The sequence below is a fragment of the Abramis brama genome (assembly GCF_963993115.1).
Source record: "Abramis brama genome assembly, chromosome: 18".
Classification (NCBI taxonomy): Eukaryota; Metazoa; Chordata; class Actinopteri; order Cypriniformes; family Leuciscidae; genus Abramis; species Abramis brama.
This window is the reverse complement of record NC_139980.1, coordinates 2,640,059-2,658,420: the sequence shown is the minus strand read 5'-3', so window position 1 is coordinate 2,658,420 and position 18,362 is coordinate 2,640,059. Positions and strand designations below refer to the sequence as shown.

General features: G+C 36.4%; 1 protein-coding gene across 3 annotated transcripts in view; it reads left to right on the top strand.

Moving 5' to 3' along the window:
* Nucleotides 1-17,201, top strand: part of cdk19 (cyclin dependent kinase 19) — a 46,164-nt gene extending 28,963 nt beyond the window's left edge. For all 3 annotated transcript variants that reach the window (XM_084091711.1, XM_084091712.1, XM_084091713.1), the window contains exons 7-13: nt 16-159; nt 1,398-1,467; nt 2,164-2,236; nt 2,879-2,976; nt 3,658-3,736; nt 7,276-7,491; nt 14,581-17,201. In XM_084091711.1, the coding sequence (XP_083947837.1) occupies nt 16-159; nt 1,398-1,467; nt 2,164-2,236; nt 2,879-2,976; nt 3,658-3,736; nt 7,276-7,491; nt 14,581-14,694 (794 nt within the window). In that variant the 3' untranslated portion in view covers nt 14,695-17,201. The remainder of the gene's footprint in view (nt 1-15; nt 160-1,397; nt 1,468-2,163; nt 2,237-2,878; nt 2,977-3,657; nt 3,737-7,275; nt 7,492-14,580) is intronic.
* The last annotated feature ends 1,161 nt before the right edge of the window (nt 17,202-18,362 follow it).

Sequence of the window (18,362 nt, the reverse complement as noted above, 5' to 3'; positions counted from 1 at the left end):
TCTGTTTCATTTTAGATATTTGGGCAATAGGCTGTATCTTTGCAGAGCTGTTGACGTCAGAACCAATCTTCCATTGTCGACAAGAGGACATAAAAACCAGCAATCCTTTCCATCATGACCAGTTAGATCGCATATTCAGCGTCATGGGCTTCCCAGCAGGTGACTGACCCTTAACTTATCGCACACCCACCTTTCTCACTACATTATTATAGTCTGTGAATTCACTGGATTTCATTCTAATTAAATCAAAACACTTTTTCATCACCACTTTAATCTAAACTGATCAGTTTAATATATCTAAATTGGAATAATTTGTGCCATGGCAGTTTCTGTTCTTTCCTCGAAGCCTAAATTAGTTTGTTTGTTTGTTTGAGGGCTTGGGTGGACCCTCTTCTCACATGTATTTGAGTTTCAACAAGTTTTATATATAACTTGCATAAATGAATAGTTCAGCCATGGTTCTGATTGGTTCTTTCAATGAAACTTCCACAGCCAGTTGATTTCACGTATCCATTACTACTTCTCTTTATAACCACAACACATCCAAACGAATACACTAACTGTCACACACCTCAACGGCACTACGTTTCCCAGCATTCCTACTGATTCCCACCTGCACTCAATCAGCCATCACCTGATCACCTGCACGTCATCATCTCTGTGTATTTAAGTTCCTCCTTGTGTTCACCTCTTGGTCCGGTATTGTTTGTGTGTAGCACACTGTCTCGCATTGTTGGCTCTTTTGTTAGTACTTGTTTAATAAACATTGGATTTATCTTCATCTTCATCTTCATCTTCGTCTACTGTGGATATCAGCGTTACACTAACTCTGCGCACAATGCAAATTCTTATTTTACCCCTCCGCCTCCCCAGCACCACCTGCCTAGATCTTCAATGGTTTCCATTGATTTTATGGTCTGAGCATTTCAGCAGCGTAGCAGATCTAGTCTTTTATTGTTGATTTTTAAGCAAAATCCGTGATTATTAAATGACTCATACCATAATATAAGTTTTTAACATCTAAGTGCTCTCCTAGTTTTGGGGACTGTGCAGGGAAGGCCGTGTGAAAGAATCTTTAAACATTTTGATTTAGAAAATGATAGGCTGTTATAGGCACAAGTACAACATAAACACATTTCTGCTTCTCTGTTGATTTGTTCTGAATGATTCATGACTCATAAGCAATGTTCTTTTTTATATTATCTTATTACATTTTAGCATGTAATTGATTTTTTAATGCTTAGAGATATGTTAGGTCGAGCTTTTGGAATACATTTAGGGTTATGGGTTAAAAGTGTAATTACAGTTGTAACCAATGTAACAAATGCTTATTTTGACTCTTAGCCTAGTTAAATGTCACTGCGTGCTATTATATAATGTTTGTTTGTAATTCCTAGATAAAGACTGGGAGGATATCCGGAAAATGCCAGAATATCCTACTTTACAGAAAGATTTCAGAAGAACCACGTGAGTACTGTGCTCTGTTCCAGAGTAACACCAAATGTATTTTTAACAGCAAAAACAAAATAAATGTTGATAATCACGATTTATATTAATTTATGTGAGTGTTTAACTTTAAACAAGTCTATCAATTCAGTGCTGTACTGTTTGAACACAGCTAACTTAGTATATATATATTTCATGTAATGATGTAAAAGGCTATACTTAGAATTTGCAAACAAAATTAAATAGTATGTGCACATCCCAAAAACAATTTGAGCAGGTGCGTGACCAAAAGCTTTTAAGAAGGCCTTCAAATAAGAAGTAAATGACAGCACAATCCTCTCAAACATTCTATAGTAGACAAAACATTTTTTTTTTTTTTGCTACCACGTTTTGATGGGTAGTCGAAAATATTACAACTTAAAAGTCTTAAAATACTTTCTCTTTGTAAAACTAAATTGTAGATATTACCCACTTTTCTTTGTATATTAAAATACGGTAAAGAGGGCAAATTCTGTTTCACGAGATTAAAATGGATGGCAATGTGATACTTCTCATCATTCAAAGGGTTTAAATGTTAATTCTCTACCATATATATATATATATACTGAGTTTGAGATAATTGTGGCAGTGTGCTGCCCTTTTGTCCTTTTGTGTATACCTAGATTTTTTACCACTGAGTGTGGTAAAAATGTGTTTTTACCTGAATGTGTTTTACAGATATGCCAACAGCAGTCTCATCAAATACATGGAGAAACATAAAGTCAAACCAGACAGCAAAGTGTTTCTATTGGTGAGTCTGTTGTACACTTACACTTGTCTCAACTTTTACTTTTATGTACAACATTATATGCTTCACAAAAACATTTATTTTAAGATGGTTACTTATGTATATCCTTAGTTCCAGTAGTAAATTTCAATACTTTTGCAAATATTGCAATAATCCAGTAAGATTTTTGTGAAGGACTCCTACAACCGATACTGGTATTGTCCACACAGAGATCTGGCTTACATAGACTTACACTATAAGAACACCAACTGGTTATCTAATCATTCAGAAAATCCCACCAACTCGATTATGCGAATTTGGTTTTGCACATCCTTAGAAATTGTCACGGCTGGGCTGAGGATGAAGACCAGGCAGCGAAGCGGATCAATAAGCAGTGTACTTTACTGAATAAAATGAAGAGTAATTCAAACAAGTGGTAGGGCAACGTAAGACAACACCAGACAGTGAACTAAAGAAACTGAGGGCATTTTATACACAGAGAACTAATCATCAAATTAGGAATAGGTGTGAGCAAATCAATGAATAACCATGGCGACGGAAGAAAAAAGACATAGAAAATGACAATAAACAAACTTAAAGTTCTTGAAAACGGAACAGAAAACACAGATTGTGACAGTAGTAGTAATGAATATTAATCTAATCTAGCTCCAGAAATTGCTGACGATGGACCCCACCAAAAGAATCACTTCTGAGCAGGCACTGCAGGACCCTTATTTCCTGGAGGACCCCTTACCTACATCTGAGTAAGTACATCCCACACGCACACACATTTAAATGCATGCCGAGTGATCTCAAAGGATTTATGACCTAAAGTACTGTATGTGGACAGTGGACACCCAAACTCCACACCCATATGTGTTTGAGCATGCACTTTTCAAAACCATTAGCATTAATAGGGAGTTGATCTGTCCTAAAGGCTTCCACTTGATGTAGAAACAAGGCTTTGGGGATTTGCTTCCGTTCAGGACTATCAATGAGCTCAGCCACTGCCACTGGGCGATGGTTCTGGCTTGCTCTCAGTATGTTTATCTAACTCATGTTCAGTGTGGCTCAGGTCTGGACTTTGTGCTGGCCAGTCTAGTTGTTTCACACCAGACTCAACATCAGATCATTTTTTTATGGATCTCACTCTGTTAGAGGAGAAAAGGACCAAATTCTCTAGAGTGTTATTCTGTGTTTTTTGCAGTAAGATTTGCCTTTATGAACTTAGCCAAACTCTTTAATTAGAAGGGGGTGTCTGCTTGTTTTAGGCCATGTAGTGTAGCATACCACAAATATTCCTGTTTTTCCTTTCAAATTGCTTTTATAGCAGCTTAAACATGAACTCTAGTCATTCACCTGTTATCAGTTGTCCATATGTATATGAGAAACAGTTGCAGTTCCTATAAAAGTAGTTTTAATATTTTATTTGTGTGTGTTTTTAGTGTATTTGCAGGATGTCAGATTCCTTACCCCAAACGAGAGTTCCTAAGTGAGGATGAACCAGAGGAGAAAACAGAGAAGGTAACAATGCTTGATTAAGAAACTTCAGTTTTTCTCACACTGCATCCAGTTCTGAATTGTTTTCCGGATGTGATCTATAGCACTGACTTTCCCCTCTCTAATTTTGCAAGACATTAAATCAGATCATTTTGTTTGCATAGTGTAGTCAGTATCCATCATATCTACATTGGTTGCGATAACTATGACTTAAAAGGATAGTTCACCCAAAATGTAAAATCCTGTCATCATTTACTCACCCTCATGTTGTTCCAAACCTGTATGAGTTTCTTTCTTCTGTTGAACATAAAAGAAGATATTTTGAAGAATGTTTGTATTTGACGGTAGCCATTGACTTCCATAGTATTTTTTTCCTACTATGGCTTCCGTCAACTGTCTGTCAACTTTTTGGGAAAGTTTAAAATGGGATTAATATAAGCAAACAAATTGCTTCTTACTATTCCGCGTGAACACTCATAGCTCAAAGGTGAACATGTCTTTGTTGTCCAAGTCCAAGGTTGTGAAAAAGAATTGACGCATAAAATTAAGGGCCCTGTTATACACTTGGTGCAAGTGTTTTTTGCTAGTTTCAGCCCGACGCAGTTTTCATTTTCAGGTCCTGCGCCACATTGTTTAAATAGCAAATGCATTTGCGCCCATCTGTTCTTTGGTCTATAAACAAGGTGTGTTCAGGCGCATTGTTGGCGCGTTGCTGTTTTGAGGAACTGAAATAGACTGAGACATTGAACAATTGAAACCTGGTCTAAAGTCAATGGTGCAGTATTTTTATTTTATTTAAAGGGCGCATTAGTAATATGAGCCTATAGGCGGGTCCACAACGCACACACACTGCTTATTAAACACAGGGTGCAGCAGCACACAAACATGCCAAATATTAAAAATAAAAGAATTACAATGTAAGAGATTATTATTGTGTACATAAAGATATGGTGGAATCCGGTTTGTCCTGTAGATGATCTGCTTGCGTGCTTTAACCTCGCCCACGAGAAGATCTGTTTGCGCTCTGGAGAAATGTTCAGTTTTTCTGCTTGCAAATTCCGTCATGTAAATAGCGAATCCGCCATGGCGCTTTTAAAGGTAATGGGAGATGAGACTCTGATTGATTTATTGCTGAATAGGTTTATTACCTATTCCTGTTACGCCAAAACACAACCATTACTCATTAAGAGAATAGGGACAACCCTTTTAGACCATGATGCGCTGGGAGCGCCGACCATTATTCCCTTCGTTAAACTAGCAAAAGTGGATTTGGACATGCACAAAGTGCGCTTGCGTCCTGCGCTTTAGACCATGCGCTTAGATCGGTAAAATAGGGCCCTAAAGCCTCCAGTACTGTTACTTCTTTTAAAGGTCAATTAAAATGTTTTTTTTTCTTTTCTTTTTTTGCTTTGGCATTTAATTTGTGCAACAAAAAAAAATCAAAATGTTTCTGCCAGCCTGAACAGCCTAACCCACTAAACAGTGGGTTAGTGTAGGTATAAGCAGTTTTGACGCTTTCTTTAGAAAAGTTGTTGATGTCAACCCTGCACAGGACATTGTGACCATGAGCAGGGCACTTTGGTCCTTCAGGGAGATTGTCCCTGTAAAAAGTGTACCGTAAACTACTTTAGATAAAAGCTTCTGCTGAAATGACTGCTTTCTTACCGTTTCTACAGCTAATTTCTAATGTTACTCATTCCAGTGGAACCAAGAGGGAAGCTGAGTGTAAGAAATGAGGGAGCAGCAGAGCAAGCTGCTCAGATAGCAGTGTTGTTAAGCTGTGCACTCGGGCAATGAAGGATGAAAGGTATCCAGGCAAAAGGCAAACAAATGCAAACAAACAAACACACGCAGCATAAAGCAACCATCTCACTTCTCCAATGCTTGATTGAGCCAATATTTACTCTTACATTTAGTGACTTTAGCCAACTCATATAATGTTCATGTTTTTCTGTGTAGTACAATATCTGGATGGCTGTGGGTGTGTTTGACGAAATGAACTTGGCAAACACACGCAAACACGCATCCATCATTACACTCAGAGACCTACAGAACTGGATTGGGTTCCTACCACACAAAGTCCCTTATTTACCAAAGATTTGCATGTACAAAAAACATGCACACATGAAAGCACACGTAATGGTAGGCTACTTAAGGCTGCGTCTTTCATTCTATTGTGTCATTTTCTGTGTGTTTCCCCCACAAAACACAAGGCATTGTCATCGCATACCCAGTGCATTCCTGTCGGTATTCAATAATTTCCTGTGTTTTGTTCAGAAGTATATTTATATTTTAAGATAAAATCATAACGACGCTTTGACAGCCTCAAACCACGGCAGCGCAGCATGTCAATAAATGAAATGTTATGATATTTTCTATATATAATCCTACATAGCCTATGTGACTTGCTTGTGTCCATTGAGTAAGCAAATGGTCATTGATCTTACAGATTCATTTGATTGATCAGAGATCTGCATATCTTGGCTATTTTACAGCAACTCAACCAATCAGATTTTAGAGCAAGACATTTATGTTTTTAATTAGTGGTTGAATCATATTGATTTTTTTGCCTGTATCTTCTGGGTTTGGCTCTTTTAAAATGAACTATATGTAAAAAACACCCTTATAGAGCGGGATGGTGGATAAACGACATAAATTATATCACACTATTTAATTTAAAGATTGTAAATATCACATAAATAACAACTTCATTAATGAAATGTATATTTATTTTACATAATATTTAATAAATAAAATAATTTCAAAATCTATCCATTTGATAACTTTATAGCAACTTTTTGATTCTGTAATCCTAGTATAGTGTTTTCCAAAAATAAAAAAATTGTTAAAAACCTATATATATATATGGGTATATACAGTATATATATAAAATGTTTTTTTGGTTTTTTTGGCGACAGCAAACATGAAAAATGTAATGATATGCACAGTTGTATATGTTTCAGTTACATAGGTTTATAAAAATAATGTATTCTATTTCTATTGTTACTAATAATATTTTAATATTATCTGCATGTTTTAATCTAAATAAAATGGGAGGGATCTCTTTTTAGTTGTTGCAAGCATGTTTTCTTTCTATTGACCTCTCCGTTATGCATTTCTGTATTACTTTTTTTTGACGTAGCCTTCCCTGGCACAAGACCTTTTCACATCTATATATTACTATATATAAAAGCTAAATTAATCCTGATCGTTTTTAGATCCTAAAAAGATCCTCGAGATCCTGATCATAATTCACTTAAACCATTAATTTCTCTCTCCATGTATTCTGACACAGGACAATCAATGGTTGCAAAACTTGACAGTATCTTATGGGAAAGGGCAAAAAAAATGTTTTTAATTTTTTGTTTATTGTCCACCCTGAAATAAAACTGTGAATACTGAACTGCGATCTTCTTGTTTAATGTGGTCATAGAAAAGTTTTGGTGTTTGATATTATGAAATAATAAAAAAGAATAATGAAAAGAATAATGTCCAGCTTTCAATGCTAAAAGAAAAATCAAAGATATCCTTCAAACCACAGTGATATTGTGTGTGTCCTCTAGAACCAGACGCAGCAGCACCAGCAGACGGCAGCGCAGACGCAGACACAAACACAGACACAGCAGGCTCCAACCCAGCAGAGCTCAGCGCAGACCAACGGCACATCGGGCACTGCAGGGGCCAACACGGGCTCCTCCCTACAGCACGGCCAGGACCAGGGGCCACCAAACAAAAAACCTCGCACCTCAGGAACCAGTGTTCTTCAAACAGACTACCAGGTAAGAGAAAGAAACGTCAGAGGTAGCCATTTTCTAGAGTCATTTTCATTTGCGTCAGGTTGTTTAAATAGCAAATGCATTCGTGCCCATGGGCGTGTTGATCTGAAAACGAGTGTTCAGGCGCATTGTTGGCGTGTTGCTGTTTTGAGGAACAGAAACAGACTGAGCCATTGACCAACTGAAACCTGGTCTAAAGTCAATGGTGCAGTATTTTTTTTGTTATTTAAAGAGCGCATTAGTAATGTGCGCATATAGGTGGGTCAACAATGCGCGTACACTCTGCTTATTACACACACAGGGTGCAGCAGCACACAAACATGCCAAATATTAAAAATAAAAGGAATACAATGTAAAAGATTATTATTGTGTACATTGTTCTCGTCGTTAAACTAGCAAAAGTGGAGTGCACTTGCGCCCTGCGCTTTAGACCATGCGCTTAGATCGTTAGAGGGCCCTTAGACTGCCATACCATAATAAAATTGCCAATGTTAAAACAAAACTTTAACTTGGACAGTCTCTACAGATAGAACAGGCGTTGTTGGCCCTTTTTACAAACCATCTCCACACTGAAATTAAAATTCAACTTATTATCAATCATACAGCCCAAATACTTTCCACAACCTCAACATCCTGCACTTTGATAGTTGTGCTCTTTAAAGTGATTTGATTACACCTGAAATCAATAAGCATGTCCTTCGTTTTAAACACATTTATCTACAGGAATCACACCACTGTACAAAATCATCTACAACAGGGCCATGGTCATTTTTGTCGGCGCAGAGGAGGCTGACAATAGCTGAATCATCTGCTGATTTTAAGATAAATCTTTTATCATGCCTGGCAATATAAAATATACAGGAGTGGAGAAAGGACACATCCCTGTGGATGAGGACAATACCTCAGACAAACAACCACTCAACCTTACTCTCTTAATTTGATCAGTTGGAAAGTCAAGGATCCAACCAACCAATGCTAAAATCAAGACCAAAGCTCAATATGAGGTCGTATCTTATTAAAAGCAGATGAGAAATCAACAAATAAAATCTAGCATGGGTCTTGCTTGGTTCCTTCCAAATGCTTAAGTACCGAATTAAACAAAGTGGCCGTATCATCCTCTGCAGTGTAAAAAACAAAAACAGCAGCTGTGGTTGCCACTATTTTACCGTAAAAAATATGGTAGCAACCTATTATGTTTTACAGTACTAAAACCCTCGCTTGGCCCTATATGCAAACTGAAGAGGATCGAAGGAATCTTCTACCTTCATAAGAAGCTCTTTTTTCAGCAATCTCTCAAAACTCTTCATTACGAAGGAAGTCAAGGCAACTGGCCTGAAATCATTTAGCACTACTGGGTGATTATTTTTAGCCACTGGAATGACTGTGGAGGTTTTCCATAATCTCTGATTAAAAAAATAGATCCCAACTGCTAGGCAGAGGAAATGAGCAGCCGATCCTCTATATTATCAGGGCTCGGGTTTTTCCTGGCTGTAGAATGTTTAAACATATTAATTACATCCTGATCAACCTCCAGATAAACTCCTTTTCTGCTCACAAATAATATTCCTAAAATCATGTGCATCAAACCTCACATAAAATTCATTACTCGCTTGCGCAAGCTAATAATCATCTCTGTACTCTTTCAATGACACCTTAGAATCTCTTTTAGGCTTTGTACCAACAATGGTTTTCAGGTCATCCCAGACTAAGCCCAAATTACTGTTTTGTTTTTTTAAACTCCCATTCCATCTTTTCTTTGTAGCGCAGCATTGCCTTAGTTATTTCCAAATTCACTTTCTTTTTTAATCAATTAATCTAAAAAAAAAGATTTCCTTCCTGAAATACATGCTGTCATTTTTTTAACAGTATCTTGAGTGATTTAGTTATCCATGGGTTGATGTTTGGATATACCTTTACAGACTTTTCAGGAGCATTATTATCAACAAAGACAAGACGCATAGTAGCTAACAACATCAGAAATCATCAATGTCAGCACAGGACTGACTCCTGTAGTATTCTCGTCGCTTGATAAACTTAAGGTTGAGCCACTGTAGTCACTTGGACTATTTTAACATGGTCTGTACTAACTTTTCTGAACCTGCAGAATGAAATTATCTTGCAGCCTATGAAGGAGTGAGACGGCTCTCAGATTTCATCAAAAATATCTTAATTTGTGTTCCGAAGATGAACGAAAGTCTTACGGGGTTGGAACAACATGAGGGAGAGTAATTACTGACAGAATTTTTGTGTGAACTAACCCTTTAAAGGTATAAATAAAATAAACTAAATAAACTAAATTTGATATTTAAAAAATAGCTTTGACTAATTAATTATATTGATTCCTGACCCACTCCACAGGTGATGATGTAAATAATTATTCACCCATCAAATATTACCATGTGCATTACACTAAACTATGCCATATGATTTCTTTTGTAATGACTGCTGGTGATACAACAAAGTTGAGCCAAGTTCATCTTAAAGCTTATTATTATCTAAAGCTTAATACAACTTTGTATAGATAACTTGTGTGTTTGTACAGGTAACCAGAAAATATGAGTTATAGTAACTCAATTTGACAAGTTGAAATTAGCTCAGCCATCTTAGAGATATAAGTGTGATTCACAAAATCAAGTTAAAAAGAAGACTCAGTTACCAAAAACATTTGAGTGACCTTGTTACGTTCCACCCAGTCTAGGATAGGGGAAGCAATATTAAAGGTAATGTTAAAGGAACACTCCACCATTTTTTGAAATAGGGCTTATTCACCTTCTTTCCTACATAGGTGGGCAAATGCATTTTTGTCTCAGTGCATGCATTGTTTTAGTTTGACGGTCGGCGCTAGCTTAGCTTAGCTTAATGAATGGAATCCTTTGTTGCCAGCTAGCATGTCCGGAGTAAAAGTGATAAAAAAATAAATAAAAAAACACCTAATTACTTCTTGTGGCCTGCGTATTCACAACGAGTACAAATAGCGATGCAGATTAACACTAGGCGATTTCCTAGGCAGATATTGACTTGGGACTATATTAGGGGGAAGCACAGGCGAAGCACTGCTACTTGGGCGCAGAGATACCACGCAACACATGAAATGTGAATATGTGGTATAATATGTGAATGTGAATACAGGTATAATATGGGTCGATCTATACATGCGTCATGTTTAAAATAATCACTTACTCTGTGGACAGCTGTCCATTTGGTCCATTCGGCGTGGGGCTTTTTTTCCAGTTCACTTTATCACACCGGAAAAAAAATCGAGTAGGCTACTGCAGGATGGATCAACGTCGTGAAATCCTCGGTAGCTGTGACAACTGCGGGCACGCTCATCTTGATCTGATGCGCTGAGCCTGGTCATGTTGACGGAAGTCATGGAATTTCATGTGTTGCGTGATATCTCTGCGCCCAAGTAGCAGTGCTTCGCCTGTGCTTCCCCCTAATATAGTCCCAAGTCAATATCTGTCTAGGAAATCACCTAGTGTTAATCTGCATCGCTATTTGTACTCGTTGTGAATACGCAGACCACAAGAAGTAATTAGGTTTTTTATTTATTTTATTTTTTATCACTTTTACTCAGGCCATGCTAGCTGGCAACAAAGGATTCCATTCATTATGCTAAGCTAAGCTAGTGCCGACCCTGTCAAACTAAAACAATGCATGCACTGAGACAAAAATGCATTTGCCCACCTATCTAAATGTAGGAAAGAAGGTAAATAAGCCCTATTTCAAAAAACGGTGGAGTGTTCCTTTAAAATATTAACAAAACAAATGTTTGGCTCCAAAAGTTACATACCAAGAACAACAGAAATGTGGTACAACAAGGTTTATTGGTGTAACACAAGTATAGGAAGTTTTAAGACTTAAGGAGTGGGAAAACCCAAAAAAAAAAAAAAAACATACATAAACAAAATACCTCTAACTACAGGGACCCAATACCTTAAGGAAAGAAAAAGGAAAGAAACAACAAAATAGTTCCCTGACTCCCTCTCTACTTTAAACAGGAGAAAAGCAAAAATAAAAAAGGCACCCACTCCCTAGAACTTCCAAGTTTGGTCTATACAACATTTACAAGAGAAACATCAGATAAACAGTTTATCAGTTGGGTTCAGCAACAAAAAGTGTCTTCATCTACGTAACACTATTTATAACAATATTACGTACACTTTTAACAACAAAAAGATATAAAATGGGTAAGTTTTGAAATAAATCACAACTGAACAGCAGCAGCAATGTACAGAAACAACAAAGAAATCCAACCAGCAGAAAAACAAGCCTTCCTTCAGTGGAGATCAGTGAGGCTTTATACTCTTCTTTTCCTTGAAGAACAGTCCCAACCGAGCAGTCATCAGCAGAGGTGCGCACCCTCACCTGGCTTTACCTGCACAGAAGAAGGCAGAGAAACGGCCACTACTGCCACCTAGTGGCCTGGCACGCATAACATACAAAATTATAAAATAAAATTACACCGCAGGACGTAACAGATCTTTTCTAATTATTCTGAGCCACAAGTACTATGCTGTCTCCCAGAGTGCATTGCGGCAATAATAAATTATGAATTCGCTTTGTTTGACTTTTTTCTGGCTTTTATTTGCCACTTTATCATCTTGGGCTTTCTGAGTATAGGGACCAAATAATAATAATTTTTTATTTATTTATATAGCTCCTTTTCAACACCCAAGGTTGCTTTACAAAGATAGGTTAAGGAACAGAAGCAAATAAACATCGAAGCACAATACACACACCAAGGGGAGAAAGTAATATACAGAGGTCGATTGCAAAGTTAAGTTAAAGATACAAACAAAGAGGGATTCAAACACATAACATATCCATAACAAGGTACAATTTACAGACCGAGAGCTTAAGTGTAATATTCAGAGAAAGAGTTTTAAAGAGGTTTTTGAAGGAGAGAAGGGTGGATGCTTGACGAATGTCTTGAGGAAGAGCATTCCAGAAATAGTACAGATTGTTAGTTGTTGTTTTTTTTACGATCAAGTTCAACAAATTGTTGTATATGTAGTCAACAAATTGTTTTAAATTAGGACATTAATTAGGTTTTACAGTGTACATAAAAATATGCAATAGGGGTGTAACAATATACAGGGTTCCCGCGGGGTCTTAAAAAGTCTTAAAAAGTCTAAAATTCTGAACTTTAAATTTAAGGCCTTAAAAAGTCTTCAAAACGGCCATATTTTCATCCGCGGTCTTAAATTTCATTTAGTCAGGTCTTAAAAAGTGTTTACCCTCGTTTATTTCCAGAAACGCTGGCCGCAGAAAATTATTATAAAGTAGCAAAAAGTATCGAGTCGTAGCCTACAAAGCGGAGCTCTAGTGCTGGGGTCTCCAACACGTCGCTCGCGGCCTGATTGAAGGTCGCTCGCCAAGAGGCCGTTCACATATCGCGTCTTTTGCGCGCTCAAGTTCGTTCAAATGTAGGCGCGCGGTAAGCGTGCTCATAATAGAAGCGACGCGCTCGTTTTTTCCAGGCGCTGTCTCAGTCAACATCAAGGATGGGGGTGCACCCAAACACTACGGGTGTTTTTCTCTTCTCCGTAAATAAATCTTGTGGCAGAGCTACAGCAAGCGTTTTTCGGTGGTGGAAATCCATTAGCCACTAAAACTTCTTTGTCATTGTGGAGACGCAGGGCATGGTTGCATAGCAACGCCAGACGCCAGACGGGAAAATAGGACCGAATTTTACTATTAATAATAAAAGATAAGCTAAAGTGCATTGTAAATGTCAGTAATTTATCTTTTTGGACTCATTCTTTTTATGAAAAATTATTTAAAGTCTGAAATATTTAGGTTTATCTTTTTATAAAACCTTTTTTGTCAAACCTTTATTTTAACTTGTACATATATAGTATATGTTAGTATAACATGCACAACACTTTAAAAATGTTAATTTTTAATGGTATTATTTTAATGTTTATGTAAACAAAAAGTGCATATTGATGCTAAATTTGTTATTTGCTGGTTTTCGACATAAAACTTCATTGTGTAGTATTAATACTTTTTGAACAGGATTCTGTGATAACCATGATCATTTTTGTCACTATAATCATGAAATTAAATGTTCATGCCATTTCATCTCTAGTTATTATCAACTATGATCAACTAAAATCAACTAATTATGTGGGGTTTTTTTTACAGTATACCGGTAATATGCAAAGTACAATTTTCTATAAAAAAAAAATATATCTGATTCTGTTCTGACACGCGTTGTTGGGTGTGGAGGAAGGTTGCTAATGTGATTTATTTGTAAATTAAATGAATGCTTTTTCAATTACTGAATTCACTGAAATAAAATGAATTCTTTGATTTGAACATTTATTTGGTAATGCGTCGTGTAGGTCTTAAATTTCAATCTTTATGGTCTTAAAATGTCTTAAAAAGGTCTTAAATTTGACTAACTGAAACCTGCAAGAACCCTGAATATATCATGTCACAATATATCGCGATACAAAAATGCATCAGTATGTATTGTGGATAGTGACAGTATGTATTGTGTATAATTCACCCAAAATGAAAATTACTGTGAGAAAAACTTCAAGTTTACAGAGTTTTAGTGTCAGTACTACATTAAACTACAATATATAATGTTGAATATAATGTATAATAAGGCAGTGGGGGAATATTTGTGAGTCCTGATAAGGCCAAATGTCTGTTACCAGTAAAAAGTGTCCAACATGATTTTAAATATATCTAGTCAGTGACAGAGTGCAAACATATTCGTCTAAAATAATTCTGTATTTTCAGCCTCAGAATCATGAATATTTTTATTCTGGCGTCTCCATTTCTTTTACACCCCCAATGTAATACCAAATTTAGCATTTTAATCAACAGTGAATTTTTTGTTAACCTTTTATCATATGTCTTGGAGTATCGCAATAACATGGTATCGTGAGTTCAGTATGGTGATATGTATCGAATCGTGACATGAGGGTATCGTTACACCCCTAATATGCAATAAATAAACAAGACCCATAATATTACAGTTCGCTTTCAGCTCAAATTACAGACAACACTTAAATCATGCTGAATGCTTCATTTTTTATAATAATTTAACTTTTTTCTCACTTTCTTTCATTACAGCACTCCAGTTCTCGGCTTGGTTACCAGAGCAATGTCCAAGGCTCCACCCAGTCGCAAAGCACTATGGGATATTCGTCCTCATCTCAGCACTCTCATCAGTCTCATCGATACTGAGACTCAAAACCATACATAAGCACTTCAAAGAAACATTAACCACGAGCATAAAACCAGGCAAGTCTGTGTTGTCGAAGAAAAGTCGGGGTTTGTCCCAATATAAACATAAAACCCAATTTTTTTCCAAATCAAAGCCGCCTGCCATCCTACAATTCTCAACAAATGCCACTCCAATCAAAGCACAACTTAGCAATCCCTTCCCCTCAAACACCTCTGAAGAACCAGATCCATAATCAACAATCAACATTGAACATTTGCCTCAATATCTCAACAGTATTTCAATACATTTAAAAAGTTTACCAGCTCCAACACCAACTATACCATCTGCTGACTGTTTAGCATTTTCACACTCTCAGAATGATCAGCCAAATGCTATTCAGGTCGTAGTTACAGAAAGAAGTGACACAAGGCTTGTTACAATGGCTTTTTAACGGTGGTGTCCCACTGGCAGACTCTCAAGGGTGTCACATCTACCAAATCTCAGCCTCTTCTGGTGTTCCAGTGAAACGTAATATGTCCATCCTCACTGAATGTGAAACTTCTGCATGACATGACAGAGATATTTCATGTTTGATGTAGAGTTATGATTTTGGACCAGTAAGTATGTTGGACTACCCATCGCAATGTCCTGTCACGGTTGTGCTGGTTAGGACAAAATCTCAGATTAACTTGGAACAGACAGGAAGTAAACTACATCTGAGGTTGCGGCATGGTGTTAGGATACAATTCCTGGAATTATTTTACCCTGTAAATGTATGTGATGGTGTATCTGTCCCTTTGGGACTGATATGTGTGCTTACAACGGAAAATTGGCTTGTGGGTTGATTCTACCACCCATTAGTGTTGATTTATCATCTCAAGCCTTTCTGAGACGCCCCCATACGACACACCTGAAACTAATCAAATAGAGACATTTACGGTATATAAGCAATTGTACATAGGAACTGAAATCCCCTTTTATCTTTCTCCTTCTCCTGTCTCCTAGTAAAGCGAGCTGCCTGCATGTACAGACAGTAGAGCAGAGACTGGATTTGTGTAAAATATGTGTGTATATTATAAAGACTGAAGAAGAAAGAGCACTTATTGAAAGAAATGAAACCCAGCATGACTCTGTGTGAGTGGAGAACATCTCTCAGCTACCGTGCACCACTGCATTACTACACACATCTTCTTTTGTTGTGTAAGAGAGTTTTTTATTTAATTTTTATTGTTTAAAATACACTATAAAAATAACATCAGCTATCAAAGAACAAGGACATGGTTTATTCTTTTTCTTTCTTTTTTTTACAGAAGAACATGTTTTATGATTTTGGTCAGGACTAAAATCCCTAAATCTGTGTGTGTGCGTGTTTGTGTGTGTGAATTTGCACGTGATTGACTTGCATGTGTGTCTCATCTGAGGCAGCTAGCAGTTGAACTGCTTCTGTGACTTATTTTGTCTCCTGTTTGTTTAGTGTTTTATATGCTTTTATAATCTGATTATTGTTGGTTTTTGTTTTTGAAGTGCAGTTATTTTTTTGTGTTATTTGAGCTCAGTGTGTGAACTGGAAGCGTTTTTTTTGTTTTGTTTTTTTTCATTAAGAAAAAGTTCATTAAAAGTTGGATGTCTCATCAGGCAAAGATGAGGCTTCAGCTGTATATCTTACAGGTCCTTCCAAGCTGTCTTTGAAACACTGAAATTTTGTGGTGTGTTAGACAGCTGCAAGTCATTTCTGTTGCACAATTAAGCGGCAACATGGGGAAAAATACGAGCTCAAACGGGATTCTAAGGAAATCTTGAAACAGAGTCTTTAGACTATCTCTTGTTTTAAGCTTTATGAAAGTGAGTCGGTTTAAAAGACCCTGAAGGATAATGTTACCCAAGTGTATTGTAATCACCCAGCAGAAATTGTTGAGACTGACAATTGATTTCAATCAAACTGTTCGTAGAAGAATGTAGCTAATGGTCAGTTGCTGCCATCATACTCCTGAGTCTCTCTTCTGTCCCATTTTAATTTTTGTGCATTCTTTTTTTTGTTTTGTTTTTTTTGTAATATACTTTGTATTTCTTGTGAAAGTGATCAAAATCAAATGCCCCCCCCCCCCAACTATTTTCCACCCTCTCTTCTGGGTTTCTTCATACATCAAAGTAAAGTGTACATAGGGTACTTTTCTTTATGAGGATGTGACATACAAAGTATACACATTTCTGATTCTGCACTCTTCTGACTGTATGTGTTTATCACATTTTCTGATATTTATAAGTCTCAAACTAGGAAACACAGAGGGTGGATTTTTTATGTCCAGCCACCATTGTTTGAAATAATGATGGAATAACATTAGTTTCATATGATGTTTTTTATTTCATCAAAGATTTTCATCATAAGATGATCTATTGTACAGTATAGTTGGTGCATATCATATTTGGTGTCATATCTTCATTTTAATGTTTCAGCTTTCTTCCTGGACATTTCCTTTGTTTTATTACAGTTTCCCCATATTTTGAGCAAAATAAATAATGACAAACATATTGTTTCTGTAGATTGTGACATTTACATGTGAAATTACAGTAAATAACATTTAATTTTTTCAATGAGAAACCTTTAACATCATAAGACTGACATGAAGGTCATGAGAATTTATGTTGGGTCATAATTTTGTCATGTTATGTTGAAATATGATTTTCAGTTTTATCAGCCACAACATTTTTAGTTACATTACATTATTAAGTATATATTTTGAGCACCTAGCTCGAACCCTAGTTCTAAACTTAACCATTTATCAATATACTACAATGTAAAAACATTATAAAACATGTAACAGGCACAAAGTACAACTAATTAACAAATTACAAATACTCCAACAAAGTCTTCCAACCCCAAAGTTTTGTATGAGGAAAATACCCAAATTCGATCATCTTCCCCACCCAATTTAATGCTCAAACCCTGCATGCATGCAAAAATGACACTAAATGCGAAATGAGAATGAGTTGTCTGTGGGCAACAGAAAATGGACATTTACAGTGACAGCAAAACACCTTTTCTTTGTCATATGGGCGTCTCTCTAGCTTACCTAGCTAGCTATCTTGGGTCTATCCTGGATAAATCGGGATTCCTGGGAAGGCCTGGTCTGGCTTCCACTATGCATGGGAAACAAACTTTATATGCCCCTGCTATAAAAACACGCTTCAACCAGCCTAATATGATTTTCTGGTATTAGCTGCTGTTAGACAGTCTCCCAGCCTGGCTAAACTGGCTGATTTATGATGTTTTTCAGCAGGGAGTTCTATGCAAAAAAAAAAAAAAGAAAGAAAAGAAAATCTTACTGAAAAGACCAACATTTTAACAAAACATCACAATTTATTTTATAACCTACAATTGTACTATTGAATCACTGAAGGTAATCATATGTTGTACAGTCATTTTGGTAGATGTTTAGAAACATAGGCTATTTGACTTTACTTTTTCATATAACTCAATATATGACAAATTAGCATTGTCACTAAATGTCCTCATTCTTTCCTGCTGTAAAAGACTGCACTGTGGGAAATATACAGTGTGTGTGTGTGTATGTATATATATATATATATATATATATATATATATATATATATACATATATATATATATATATATATATATATATATATATATATATATATATATATATATACACACAGTGCAGTCCAG